The sequence below is a fragment of the Acanthaster planci genome, linkage group LG03 (assembly GCF_054643075.1).
Source record: "Acanthaster planci isolate LZ-2023a linkage group LG03, COTS_SCS, whole genome shotgun sequence".
Taxonomy (NCBI): Eukaryota; Metazoa; Echinodermata; class Asteroidea; order Valvatida; family Acanthasteridae; genus Acanthaster; species Acanthaster planci.
Genome location: NC_141779.1, coordinates 15,668,127 through 15,682,089, shown reverse-complemented (window position 1 = coordinate 15,682,089; position 13,963 = coordinate 15,668,127). Strand labels below are relative to the sequence as shown.

The 13,963-nt window shown below is 40.2% G+C and overlaps 1 protein-coding gene across 22 annotated transcripts in view; it reads right to left on the bottom strand.

Annotated features, from left to right (window-relative positions):
- Positions 1-13,736, bottom strand: part of LOC110991183 (uncharacterized) — a 93,685-nt gene extending 79,949 nt beyond the window's left edge. For 17 of the 22 annotated variants that reach the window (XR_015424888.1, XM_022256417.2, XM_087134970.1 and 14 more), the window contains exons 1-8: positions 13,438-13,736; positions 9,813-10,358; positions 5,944-6,065; positions 4,346-4,479; positions 2,860-2,931; positions 2,219-2,294; positions 1,408-1,566; positions 1,006-1,102 (exon numbers count right to left, since the gene is read on the bottom strand). Coding sequence is in view for 21 of the 22 variants with exons in the window: in XM_022256417.2 (XP_022112109.2) it covers positions 1,006-1,102; positions 1,408-1,566; positions 2,219-2,294; positions 2,860-2,931; positions 4,346-4,479; positions 5,944-6,065; positions 9,813-10,334 (1,182 nt within the window). In the remaining variant the exon portion in view is untranslated. The other 5 variants (XM_087134964.1, XM_087134965.1, XM_087134966.1 and 2 more) reach the window with 5 other exon arrangements.
- Positions 13,737-13,963: the final 227 nt, after the last annotated feature.

Sequence of the window (13,963 nt, the reverse complement as noted above, 5' to 3'; positions counted from 1 at the left end):
GACCCAATGCGCGTTTGGAAAGGGTCAACAGATTTCGCGCGTTGTGATTGGTCAACGCGTTGCAAACTCTTGGAGGTGCACTACTGTAAATCACCCATATTGAAAAAAATTAATAAAGCTGTTGTTTAAATATCAATTTGGAGTGACGAAGTGAAGAGCTGCCTATTACAACATTAAATATCTCATACCAAGTGTACATTAATGTAAACAATGTAATTTCAAGTAATGACACCTTAATTAATTTAATTTCCCTCCACAAACCTGGTCAAGTATGGTAAGCTTCCATGAAATGCATCTAGCTAGAGAGAAGTCCTAATTAATTCTGATCACTGCTGTGGCTTGCCAGAATCCTCAATGTCATGATGAAGAACCTTAATCCCAGTGGTTACAAATGAAAGTCTCTCTTGTATCCTCATTGGGAAAATGTCTGCAGGATTATTCCCGCAATGATCTCAACAGGTGTGCGTGCACGTGAAAGTCTGCAAAACACGTCAGACTTTAACACGCAAGCAAACATTCTTGGTAAGAAGGAAATCGGTTGCTTAGCGAAACCATCACAGTTTTAGACTTGGTTTGCTCTGTTGTTGCTGTGAGCTTTGAAATGGCCAATTCAAAGCACAAGCTAGTTTGCTGTCATCAGTTGAGCAAACATTTCAAAGCACACTCACGTTTTTTTTGTCTGCTAGATCCTTCTTACATTTAAAAAAAATGACTTCTTAGCCTTTACTAGAGTATTTTTGGCAGTAGATACTTGACAATGACAATCTCTGCATTTCTTTTAAGGGCACAGCTACCTACAGTTGCAGTATATCCAACAGAATTTCAAAGAAACTCACAAACTCAATTTACATTCCTCTGATTTACAGATCCAAAAGCAGTTGTTTCCATAAAAAAATAACACCCAAAGCCCCCATCCCATAAAATGAGTGGTGAGAAGGGCTGATGGCGACTAGTTTTAATGCCAAGAATTCCAAACACTGAAAAAAAACTAAGAACTCAACATACCAGTTGTGCATGCTTCTTCTGCCATTCCTTGTTAGTCAACTTCAATTCTTCGTTTTCATCTCGAATAGATTGGCTCCGGTTCCACGCTTGCTGTAAGCTTGGATAGGATATGTCAAACCAACAATACACACTTTAGCACTGCTCCCATTTAAAGATGTTTCCAAAGTGAGCAAAGCTCTTTTATAATCCCACTACATCTTACATCAGACATTTGGCTTGAAAGATTACAGTTAACTACCAATTAAGCATCTTTATTCATATATTCAAATCAGATATTAGAATATGCAACTACTTCAAAAGTTAAAGTGTATCTTGTGGGTGACTTTCCAATTAGGTTTTGCAAGAGGACATGGGAGGTATAAACAGGGGGGCAGAGGAAACTTGGATGAAATCCCTGTCTACCTTTTCAGCTCTCCTTTCAGTGTGTCAATTTGTGACATCAGCTGCTCGTTGGCTTCATCTGTTGTCTCTATCTGCACTTGCAGCTTCATGTTATGTTCTGTCAGTTTGCGGATCTGAAACTGCAGGTCCTCGATCCGGTTCTGCAAGTCGGCCATGTCACTGTAAAATGGACAAACAAGCAAATTTAAATGGTTTGTTTCATTATTCAACTGAAATGAGGGATGGCAAGAGCTTGTTGCAACTTCCGTTCGAAATGCCAAATAAAAATATCAAAATACTTTCAAAACAAAACGATGCATTAACCCCCCCCCCAAAAATGAAAAGGTCAATAGAACAGCTGAAAAACCTACCGCAAAGTGGTTACTGTCTGATGAGAACTGGCTTAATAAAGCTTAAAAGTACAACTCACTTTTACTAGCAGAATCTTCCTCAGGGAAAAAGCAATAATGACAGAAAATACCAGACTGCATAATATCCTGATGCAGCATTGGCCACTGGCCAAGTACTATGCTGCACCAAACTAGGTGCCAGCAGCCTGATTTCTTTCAAAGTGGTCAAAGTTTAAGATGCAGTTAGCAAAGTTATAATTACAAAGCATTTCATAGTCTGTGAGACCCATGCATGCACACGCATATATACAATGCTACCCCAAGACCCTGCACTAACAAGGTCCTGTACTCACGGCTGAACATGTCTCATTCAAACCAAAACTAATCTGTCAGCAATTACACACGCCGCTTCCCTCTCTACGTACAGGCAAGTAAGAAACATATTAATGACTACACACAAAGCAACCCTGAGCTGCACTTACGGTGCGGAGTCGCCGCCCTCGGCCTCCAGACTCCCATAGCTGCATGCAGACAGGTCTAGCGGAGCATCCAACAGTCCTGGGTGGCACAGTCAATGAGACAGATAGTGCATGGGATCACGGAAGGGGGGAGAAAGACTTGATTGAAACAGGAAATTGGGACTTCCCTTCTGCGTGGCCCAAATAGGACATCTGGGCAAGGTCTTACAAGCTAAACCTTGTGTTTTTTTTTAATTCTTGTCCATCACGGGCAGACCGCTGAACCAGACGCAAACTACATGCGGGTCACGGAAAAGCGTGCCGGTGAATGAATCTGCCGTGAGGGACTGTAGTTCCAAATAGAGTAGATAATTTAAAGCATGTTTTAGTATCCTTGGGGTTATCAACTTTAAAAAGGACGATAAAGAAATACTAGAGCTGGTAAACAGAATAAAGAGGGCATCAAATGAGAAGGTAAGGGGTACCAAGTGGGTGAGTTAGACATTCATACTACTGCACTGGAATAACAGCACAACTTTCTTATTAAATGTAACAGGTAAGGTAAGCATGCAGCAACAGTTAGTTGAGTTTACAAATCTGGGCAAAAGGCTGTCTGGATGTCAGATCTTGTAATCTCACAAAATTCTTTGAAAATCTTTTCTTACCACTGAAAAGATGCAAGTTCTCAGTATGTCTTGTTTTCCATTGTGCCCTGCTCCCAGTTAGAGGTGTGGAAACTGCAGGGCGGCCAAGAAATAGGGCAACGAAAATGTCAGCAAATTGGCTCCTTTAGACAGTGTATTGAAATAAAGGTGCAGTTAGCTTCAACCACGAAGCAATAGTTGTAAACCAATTATGAATAAATTCAGAAGTCACAAATGGCAGGGACGCACAAAGAAAGGCAATGACTTCTTTGAAAAGGGTCACAGAAGTCACAGACCTCACCGTGGCTTGTCCATGACCCCACCGATGGTTCATTGTTTGGCAAGGAGGAAGCGTTGCCAGGGTCGCAGACAGCAACAGCCGCAGTGTGTGTCACGATGACGAACATGTGCATGTGCATGTGCATCTGCGATAGTTTGCAGTGTTACTGCAAGTAGCCCCGCAACCCTGACCGTGCGTCATTTGGTCCACGAGGCTTGGGCTATTTCTGGCGCATACTTCATCTGAGTTTTGCAAGCATGCAGCACTAAGCACATTTTCCCCCATGATCGATGACGCAGAAATGCTACTTTCATTTTTATCATGAGGGTGCGAAGTTCAATCCCTAACTGCACCTGTTCCAGATGATGTAGTTCAATGTACATGAAGGGAAAACATGAATGCCCATCACCCTCTAAAAATAAGCTCTCCACTTAAAAGCACATTCTGCATTGAGTTCACTTTTCATGTGTTCATCACAGGTGCTGTTTTCACACAGCAAAGCATTTTTTGTTGCCTGAAAACCACGATATATAAGATCTGTGTGTGAGCCATGCCAGTTATGCTTGCCATAAAATGACACCAAAGCCAGGCTATAATCCATGCAAGCATAATGAAACACAGAGAGCATTACCAAACAGTCTCCATGACACAGAGTCATATGGAAATGCTTCATCGCAACTGATACAACCACGGAAAAAGACAATCGGCAAACGAGCAACTTTACAGACTGTTCGAGAGAAGGCCCTTTCAAATACACACCCACACATGGCAAGAAAACAATGATGTCTGGTTTACATGTAGGTAATACCAATTTTCCCATTCTTTGATTGTTTAAAATGACACCGCATTGTTACAATCTAAATGACCCTAAACAAAACACACTGAACTGAATTAGTAGTCTGACATTAAGAGGCGTTGTAACCACCACAAAAGAATTTTTATTCGCAAAGATTCAGAGTTTCAGAAGACATTTTATTAAAATGTTTTTGTGGAATGACATCATGCACTGTCTCTTTTACAACTGCCTGTATCTTGACATCTCATGTGCTATCCCCAATCATTACAACCACATGGAAACTATGATGCAATGTAGGCTTAACCAAGAGCTGGTGCTGTACATGCTCACTTCGAGCAAGCACGACACCTGCTACCGTATGTATAGCTGTATACTTAAAAGAAGCAACATCAGAGCACTGTATTCAATGTCCCCAAGCAATGTCAACTGACCATTGAGGTGATGCCCTGCACCTCCGTCTAGACTTCTCGTTTTCCAGTGGGGGGCAATGTCTGGGGTTGAAACCATCGGGACGGCGTTGCTGCTGTCTGCTCTCCCATCCATGGCTCCACTTAAATCCATGCCCCTGGAGGCCATGCAGACAATGCAAGAAGGGCAAGTTCAAATCTACCTGTACTCAAGGCTTTTTTTTTTTAAAACCTGGGATTCATCTCGATCTTCAGCTTTGTCCAGCATGGTCTCCACAATCAGTCTCAAACATTCATTGTAAGAACTCAAAGGAAATTCTTCATATACCGGTACATCAGATCAGAGGAACAGATGTTTTATATAAATGAAAGAGCTCCACAGAGCTTAATAGTCTCAACTTGGTTGATTAAACTAATAAAAAGACACGAAGCTGAAGATGGAAATGGGTTTGAGGAATTTAAGTCTGAAAACCATTGATTGATTTTCCTTATGCATGGAACCAGTGACCACAACTGTAAAAAGGGTACTGTTTAGAATAGATTCTTTTGACAATATTGCTCTTAGCAGCAGAATGTACTGAAGCCACAACACTTCCAAATGGCTAACTAGAATACCATGCATGAACAGTGAGTATACACCAATTTGTCGCACAGACACTTTCCAAAATACCAAGGGGAAGCAGTCCAATGCAAGCATTCATGATGTAGGAAGGCAAGCCTAATTGTTGTTTATAGTCATAATCACAGCAGAGTTCACAACATCAAGCCATACAGGTACCAGCAGACAATTAACGTGCCCAGCTCAGTCCCTGTCATCACCTGGAAGCGCACAGTAAAAACTTCACGAGTGTTGCTAGGACATACATGTGTGAGGCACAGGTGAAAGACTGTCCTAACTTTTTGTAAAGTAGCGCCATTCAGATATGAAAACACACTTTAAATACCACTCTTGATTTTCTATGGAGTTGAAATTTTTGGAAGCTTCTGACCACCATAGGAAGACAGTGCTCTTTAACATTTTTGACATATTCTGCTCACATTGGCTTTTTTCCCATATTCAATAGTTTCATACAAAATCTTTCTTAGCATGGTTACCTTTTTTGGAATACTTATATGTACATGTAACTTCCCTTGTGATGAATATTACACCAGACTTTCTTGTACTATTTTGGATTGATCAAAATTATCATGATGATCCATGGCATTGAAGCAGACTTGAACTGGTGTACAAATACTCTACATACAGTGTACATGTAAACGGTACCCTGTGGCCAATAGCTACAGCTGATAAGGAATGATCTATTCAAAGAACAGATTCATGGCATGGGCTTAAGGGCTGTCTGATTTCTAATTTTAGAAGCCAAAAAAATTTGATAATTTTGTGTAAAGTGAACACCACACACATAATAACCATTGGAAAATTTCTTCTCTACACAGGAAAGTTACACTTAATCATAACCTTTTTTTTTTATTTTGCTCAAAATTTTCAAACCAAAATCCAACTCCACATGCTCTTGAGGCTGGTTCTGAAGTGATTTACCAAATTATGAACTGAAATGGAGGTTGAAGTCATCCAAACCAGCTGGTATCCCACCTGAGACCAAAGTATAAGAAAGACTTGCCTTTGATTCTGCACATTCTTGATCCACTGGGATATTCTGTTCTGGTAAGTGGGCAGGTCAATCTCTAGATCCAGTCCTGTTGGGTCCAGCTGTAGCGCCAACTCATCAATGTCCCTGCCAGACTACAATGGCGGAGAGGGAAATCTATGAATGATACTGCATTCACTTTTGTCTCAGAATCAGCATCCGTTAGCATGCCTGGGTGTATTTTATGGCAGGGGGGTAGAAGGTTATCAGGACAGTGCAAATCGTAGTCCCTTGAAGATATCTTTCAGCAGGTGAAAATGAGCAAGGTCTAACATAATGGAAGTATATGTATCTGTGAGAAATATGCCTCATAAATAAAACACACACACATACAGTAATAATTAGGCTTTGTCACCATGGCAATGTGGCTTAGTCTCAAATTAACAAGTGCTATCTACATGTAAATACACATGTACCACTCGAAGAAATAACATAAATTCCACACAGAACTGAGAAGTACATATAAGAGACAACGTTTGCCACCCGTATTTGATAGATCACGTACTGCCCCTCCAGCGCTCAGGAAATTATAAACGAAACATTATTTTACCAATCCTTCTTGAGAATATTCAGCATTGACTCTCTTCAAGCATGATTTGATTGATCAATCCATTCCATTACACAATTATTATACCATACAATTACTCAGTGACGTGTACTTCTTTAATTAACCTCCTACCTGTCATTGAGAGTAATGTTTGAAAAAAGCATATATCCATGTTTGATATACCGGTATCTAACTCTGCTTCTAGAAACTATGTGAACAACACATACCCTGATGACTGCAGAATGCCACTGAGTACAGGTGCATCTGCACATACCAGTGCATTCACCTTTTCTCTGAACTAGATGCTGAATGCTGTACCATCTAATGAGCCCTAATAGTTATCCCTCATAAAGCCCCAACTCAACCAGAATAGTGAACACCTCAACCACACATTAAAAACCTATTATGGGATTTAAGTGTTGATTAAATATCAATAACAATCAATCAACACAGAGCTCTTTATGAAGGACTGCGATTAGGCATCTGTACACAACGGGGACAATGCAGACACTTAACACCTTTATCGTTTCATCCTGTCTTCCATCCTAAAATATAGCAGGTGAATAGACCACTTGTATGCCAAAATAAATCTTGTTACTGGTGTTTATTTGGTTGAGCATCATCACGCTCAAGCGCATTTTTATTTTGTCTTACACTGTGACTTTCTAATGTAATTTCAGACTTATCAAATGTGAACAAAAAACAGGATGCTACCGTGGTAGATATCCTGCTCTGCTACGGATTTTTTCAAATTGGCTGGAAAATGGATGAACCATGGCTCTTTTGACATCACACCTGGCACAGAATCTTTTAGGCCTAAAAATCTGTCAAAAATCATGAATTTTAAGCAAAACTTGGCATTGTTTAAAAAGTAACTTAACAGCTTACAGGTGATGCTTTCGTTTGAATTTGCGCAAAAGCTGACCGGAAATACTGAACAGGGAAACACTGTTCTTCACTATTGCATAATCCTGCCCTGTTACTGTGCTTACTAACATGTGTAACATTCTAATGCTGGACGTGTCACACTTCTTGCAAAGTAAACCCCGGTTCATGTATTCTAATCTTATAAATTTTGTACTCTTCACAACATGCAAGGTATCGGTATTGAAAATGCACAAGTTGATCATTCAGCGTATTTCCATCATACCGTAACTGCTTTGTATGCACATTAAAATCCTATTCCGATAGAAAATCATGCCGGTGGAAATAAAATGACCATAAACATTAAAATCGGATTCTGTGCAGTGCTGAAGCATTCCTCAGTTTGCATCTACATGTAAATCATCAAACAGATACCGTAGATTTGTTAAATGCGAATATGGATAAATAAGATAATCTTAAAGTGTACATTGTGGAAATCATTTTAAAGTAAAAATAACTTCTCCGACAAAGCATTATGGTATTCAACATAATCTATATCCAGGCTCCATTGTTTAAAGAGTGACGTGGACTCCATGTACAGTAATACTTTATTGTGAGTGTTTGACCAGGTGTTGTTCTTCAATCAATTCCCATCGCTGCTGATGATCAGGCAGAGTTTTCACACAAAGGCATCCAGTGGCATGTGTTGGCATCAGGACAAAGTGGGACGTTTCAATGCTTGCCAGGGTTTTGTGTCCTAAGCAATGAATTTGCATACAAACACATGTACATGTATGCTTCTGTACATTTTTGCACGTCGTAAAAAACTCATGAACATTTGTCAAAAAATAGCATCTCTCATGGGTACATATACATGTACTTGTACCAGTATGGCTTTGAGTTGGTTACTTGCTCTGGTTAACTGATACTTTACTCAGAGTAAGACATTTTGTTTTATCAGCTGGAGTATGAGCCGTTGACTCCATAATGCAATTTTAGAAAAAAAAAAGGACAAAATCAAACTTAGATTTTTCTCAAAGTAGAATCACAAGTGTTTGGGAAAAAATGGACTGCATTTATATGTACATGTACATGTGTTTTTTGAGTCTGCAGAAAAAAATTGAAGGGATTTTTTTCTGGTCGATAACTACAAACTTATCACTGGAATCCAACCTAACAGCTGCACACATGGGTATGCTGGGCCAGGCAACTGTCATAGGTACTGTAGATGTAAGATGACATGTGTGGCACATGTGGGACAACATGTACAAGAACAAGTCAGCCAGCAATGAAGTCAACATTGAAAGTGCTGTGAATGTACTCAACTGACAGCCAAGCCGTGCATCTTTACCATGTGGTTTTTCTGTTCAAGTTACAAGCAGGAGGGATTGCTCTGAGTATGTTGCAGACGCACTTGACACCGGCTCCATCATTCAGTTCATACTGTACAAATTTCAAATTATAACGATTTCACTTAATCCTCTTGACAGTGGAAAAACCAAACAAATATTGACCTCTTAAAAATACAGGTATGCCAGGTCTTTTCGTCCATCCCCGGATAAATCACTGGTACTGGTAGCTACATGTAAAACTAAAACAAAAAAGAAAATATTATTTATTCTTTTTCTGTCTTCCAACCCTGCCAAATTTCAAGTTATTTCTGTAATCCAATTCACTGAAGAAATGCTGGCCTTAAATACACATACAGTCGTGGTGCTAGATACCAGCACATGTACATTTTATGAGTTAATCACAGGAAAGTCAAATCACACATCTTGCCACATGTAACGGGGGATGAACAATTCAAAAAGAATGCTTTTGTGGGAGTTCGCATATTAAACTGAATCTACATGTAGCGAAAGTGGGTGAGTTGTGACTGACTTAGGTTTATGAAGGGCTCTGGGCCTACATGTAACTAGAAATGGTCATTTACAATTAATTCTGTCCTCTATACTATGAAGGATACACTTGTAAGTAACGTGCAAAGCACAATAAACTCGTTCAATAAATTAGGATCTTAAGCTATACACTGAGCTTGAAAAATTCCCGAAGAAACGGTATTAATAAGAAAAATAACCACTGGTTTGTATATAGTACTTTTATCTAAGATCAAAGTGTTGTCCATAATTATTACCTCTGCTCATTGGACCCATGAAACATACTAAATACCATCTCAGCTCCCTGGGGAGCTCAATGCAGCTATTTCAGCACAAAGCAGCTTTAAATCAATCACAATAATCGTCGCCGCCCTCACAGGTACCCAATTACTCCTGCGCACGGAAAAGCAATGAGTGACACAGTGCCTGGCCCAAGGGTATACACACCTTGACCCCAAGCTGGATTCAAACTTGCAACTGCAGTGTTACCCACTGACTACAAATCCAATGCTCTAAAACCAAGAGGCCACAGCACTTCACAAAGTAAGACTTACCTTATTTGCCTCTGTGATCATTTTGATGTGCTCTATAACTCTCGAGACTGGGACACGTCCCTTCCCTTCTGTGTCGCAGCAGACAAATATCGTATCCAGCAATTCCTCCTTGTCGATGACACTCAGCCCTGTGTCGTCTGTTGCACTGCTCCCAGAGCTCTGGCCAGACCACTTGCGCGAACCCCGCTCCCTGTGGCTGGGTGCCAAGATGGGATCCAGTGGTAGGGGTGAGCCCCACCAGCCAGTGTTCTGCCGTCTGGCAAGTAACCGTCGAGGGGAGGCCCCCTGGCCCTCATAGCTGGTCTCGACACTTAGTGAGGATGGCTGCTGCTTGGAGGACCTTGGATCGTCAGTCAAGGTTTGTTTCATCTCGGAGCTGGGACTTACAGTGGTCGGCGGTTGACAGCATCCGATGGTGAGTGGTCGCTCCGACAGGGCGACATCGGGGAACTTTTCAGAAGGGCCCTGAGGCTTCTTCAGCTTGGCACGACTGCCTTTCTTTGGTGAAAACAAGAAGCTCATGTGGACTTACTGTATCAAATGTACCTGAAAGAGAATGGAAACACAAATGACTCAAGTATACAGTGACACAGCACTGAGCAAGGTAACAAAATCACTCCCAGACTCAATCTCAAGCACAGCACATACATGTACATATATAATTTAAACTTTACGAGCTACATAGAGAACGTATGTACTCTATGTAGCTGGTAAAGTTGCAATTAATCATACTGCATGTGCAGCAGTCATGATGACATACATGAATGCACTTGTTAAGAAAAGGATATCCACAGTGTACATACATGTACCTGTAGTTTATGGATGTACATCATATGTATACCTGTACCGCTACCTATTTTGAGCTCTGCTATTGACATTTCTTAGCTGTTTGCTTTCCACACAGTTCAAGTGCCACGGTCTGCATTTTACATTCACGTGTTGCGGCAGCCTTTGGAATTCTAGCTGTATGTGGCATCGGCAGTGAACTGCCGCGTTTCTAACACGCATTATGGCCTTTGAGCCTTGCCACAGAGAAACTTGTGTGGAGGGGTAGATAATCTGTTGTCTGTATATTGAATTGAATGCAAAAAGCCTGCATTGTAATTAATACAGTTTGCAAAGGCAACATAACCGGTTTGCCACACTCTTTCATCTCTCTGTACATATATCCAGTTACTTGTTAACCTATTTTATTACGCTGTGTCACATTTCAGGTTTTGCCCAGCAGTAAATAAGAAACTGTGGCTGGCCATCGGTACAAAAATAAGAGTAATTCATATAGTGTACAAAAAATCTCAAGCAGCTAATAAAATCCTGAATAGTACATTTCTGCTTACACGAGATCAAAAACAACACTGATATGACTGAAGGTGGTGTCAACAAATTTTGAAAAGCACCCAGTCATGCTAGAATTCTTATTTTAATACAGTGAGCCAAAACTGTCAACACAGTCAATAATCAGGAACTGTTGCACATTGTGTAAGCCTGCACAATCAGGACAAAAAAGGCGACAATGGAGTGAGAATGGATAGTAAAAAATAGCGCAGAGTCAGTTCAAAAATACTATTCAAATATTTGACCTTCAATTCAAGCGAATATCTGAATATAGGGATGTACTGACTGGCAGATTGTTAATGAACAAACTATATACAAAATCAGTTACAATAACAAACCCACTTCTCATGTCTCGGAGTATCTCCAGCCACGATTGGGCAAGATTTAAGAGACAAAAAATACGTCTTGCCCTGTTGAAAATGTATATTCTGTTAAAATCTGTTAATGAATAGTTTACTTTCTGAATTGTTGTAAGATTTCTGTCACTTTTTATTTGAATCTGCTTGAAACAAGCCTCCATAGTGCAATATTTCTCATTTCAAATGAAAAAAATTCTCCCTTCCTTTTCATGAGTTTTGTATTTGAATATTCAAATTCAGAAAATAATATTTGAATATTCAATAATAGATAAAATATTCAGATATTGGGATAATCGGCACAGCCCTAGTAAAAGTAACAGGGAAAACATGCAAACTGTCGCTTAAAGTTACTCAGGTCTATTTCTCAAATTTTCGTCCAAACTTGAATGAAAAGAATGGATCTGTTATGCCCAAACTAAGTATGGTATCTATTGCGATATAGTTGGAATTCCTGACAGTATACAAAAACTATAGTAGACTACTTACTGCTCGCAGTAACCTGAAATACAAATCAAAACTTATCGTTGGGACTGTCCCAACTATAGTGCTACAGTTATGCCAGCCAGAACATGAGAGTGAACATCCAAGATTTCTGTCCACCACCCGCAAACTGCTGAAACAGGCACCAAAAGTTTTCATTATTTCAAAAACGGTCATTATTTAAGTATTTTCCCTGTCAAGAATAGCCAAAAAAATGGCCACAAAGTAATTGGTAGTTCATAAATCTGACAATGTCACGTACGTAAAAATTAATCATTGATTCATTAAAATTAATGGTGTGATGCAAGATGTATGCAAGACGGACTGAGAACTAGTCTACGCGCTGTGTAATCAGTGCAGTGTATGGTACACCAACTTGTCCAAATAATGAGTAATGAAAAGAAGCCTCACGGATTTTCAAAATTTTCCGGACAGAATTCTCACGGCATAGAGTGTGTGCTATAGGCTAACATAGGGTACAATGTTGCTTTGTCAGTAACTTATGATTATTATGCTGTAGATGAGATGCTACATTATCATATTTCAGATGAATTTGGTTGTTTGTGTTGGCCCCCAAATCCTAAAGAAATTTGAAAAATTTTCTAGAGCCTGTGGCTAAGCCGGTAGATATTTGCCAACTGCGGTAGGCCAGTATATTCTTAACCTTTACCCATCTACACCACAGTGTCATAGTGATGCTGAGGATTGTATATTTGGGGACTCCGTTCCTGTAATAGAAGGGAGACCTACCCGGTACATTTTAACTTTTGGCTTCACCTTGGTAGATGGCATTGACGTTATGCTCAATAACTGTAAGAAACCGGTAAGGTTGATGTTGAAAAAAGCTAGGGTAGGGTTTTGAATATTTAGGGAAATAATGAAGGGAAGTGTGAGTGCTTTAACACATGACACATGGTGGAATCGAATTTGCATGACTGGTTTATCGTTGAGAATTAAGAAAGTCATGTTATCTCACAATTTACAATTTGAAATTTCAAAGGAAATACCTGGTAGGGTCAGTGCAATAAAGAGAGCATTGCCACGCCTTAGGTTTTTTTTTGGGGGGGTTGACCATGCAGTTTTACAAGATTAAACATGTTAAACTGACAAAAATGGAGGTCCGCGGTGTTTAAAAAACCTGATGCCATATATGCAATAGGCATAGGGCCCTGGGCTATTCCTTAGTTGGGTTGTAAAAAACCTAAGTTACTCGAAACAGTCATGACAACTTGACTGTCAGTTGTGCTGAGCAGTAGGCCCCAGGCCCAGCCAGTAGCCACGCTTCATAATTATCATGAAGGATCTTGTTGGACTTGGAGTCTTTCTTGGTTGGAGGGAGGAAAACTGTTCTATTGCCCACGGAAGGGCCTATAGATTTAGGAGAGTGGTGGCTGAATATTTCGTTCTTCCTCCTACAATACACTGGGAAAAGATACAAAATAACCACCTACGTGCATCAGATCATTGCATATCAGACGACATGTACGAGACTTGAAAGGCTCTGAGCTTGCCAACGGTGTCAAAGGTCATCTGCCAGTGTGTCTCCGACAAGCCTACAACACAACAGCAGCAAATCCCTAAGAAAATCAACCGTCCAGCGTCAATGGCATTCTTTATGACCCTCTTAAATAACCATATATCGTTCAAGCAAATATCGGGTGGAAATTATGAAACTGGAAAGAGCTTTAAATGGCACGAAATCGTGACACTGTTTCCGCGATCTGAAGAACTTGACCAGAAAGACCCAGCAACTGAGCAAAAGAAAGGCACGTCACTACAGCGCCCTCTATATTCTATAAAACTTTTCATCCAATCAAAAACGAGTTTTTAAGCTGCAGACCCCAACGCAAACGAGCGCCAAGGTTTGGGTTTTCGTCAGCTGGAAATCAAAGCTAACCTAATGTGGCAGAATTAACTCTCTCAGCGGTTTTTATTACAGCAAACCACAGAGCACTGCTATCCACACAAACCAGTGCC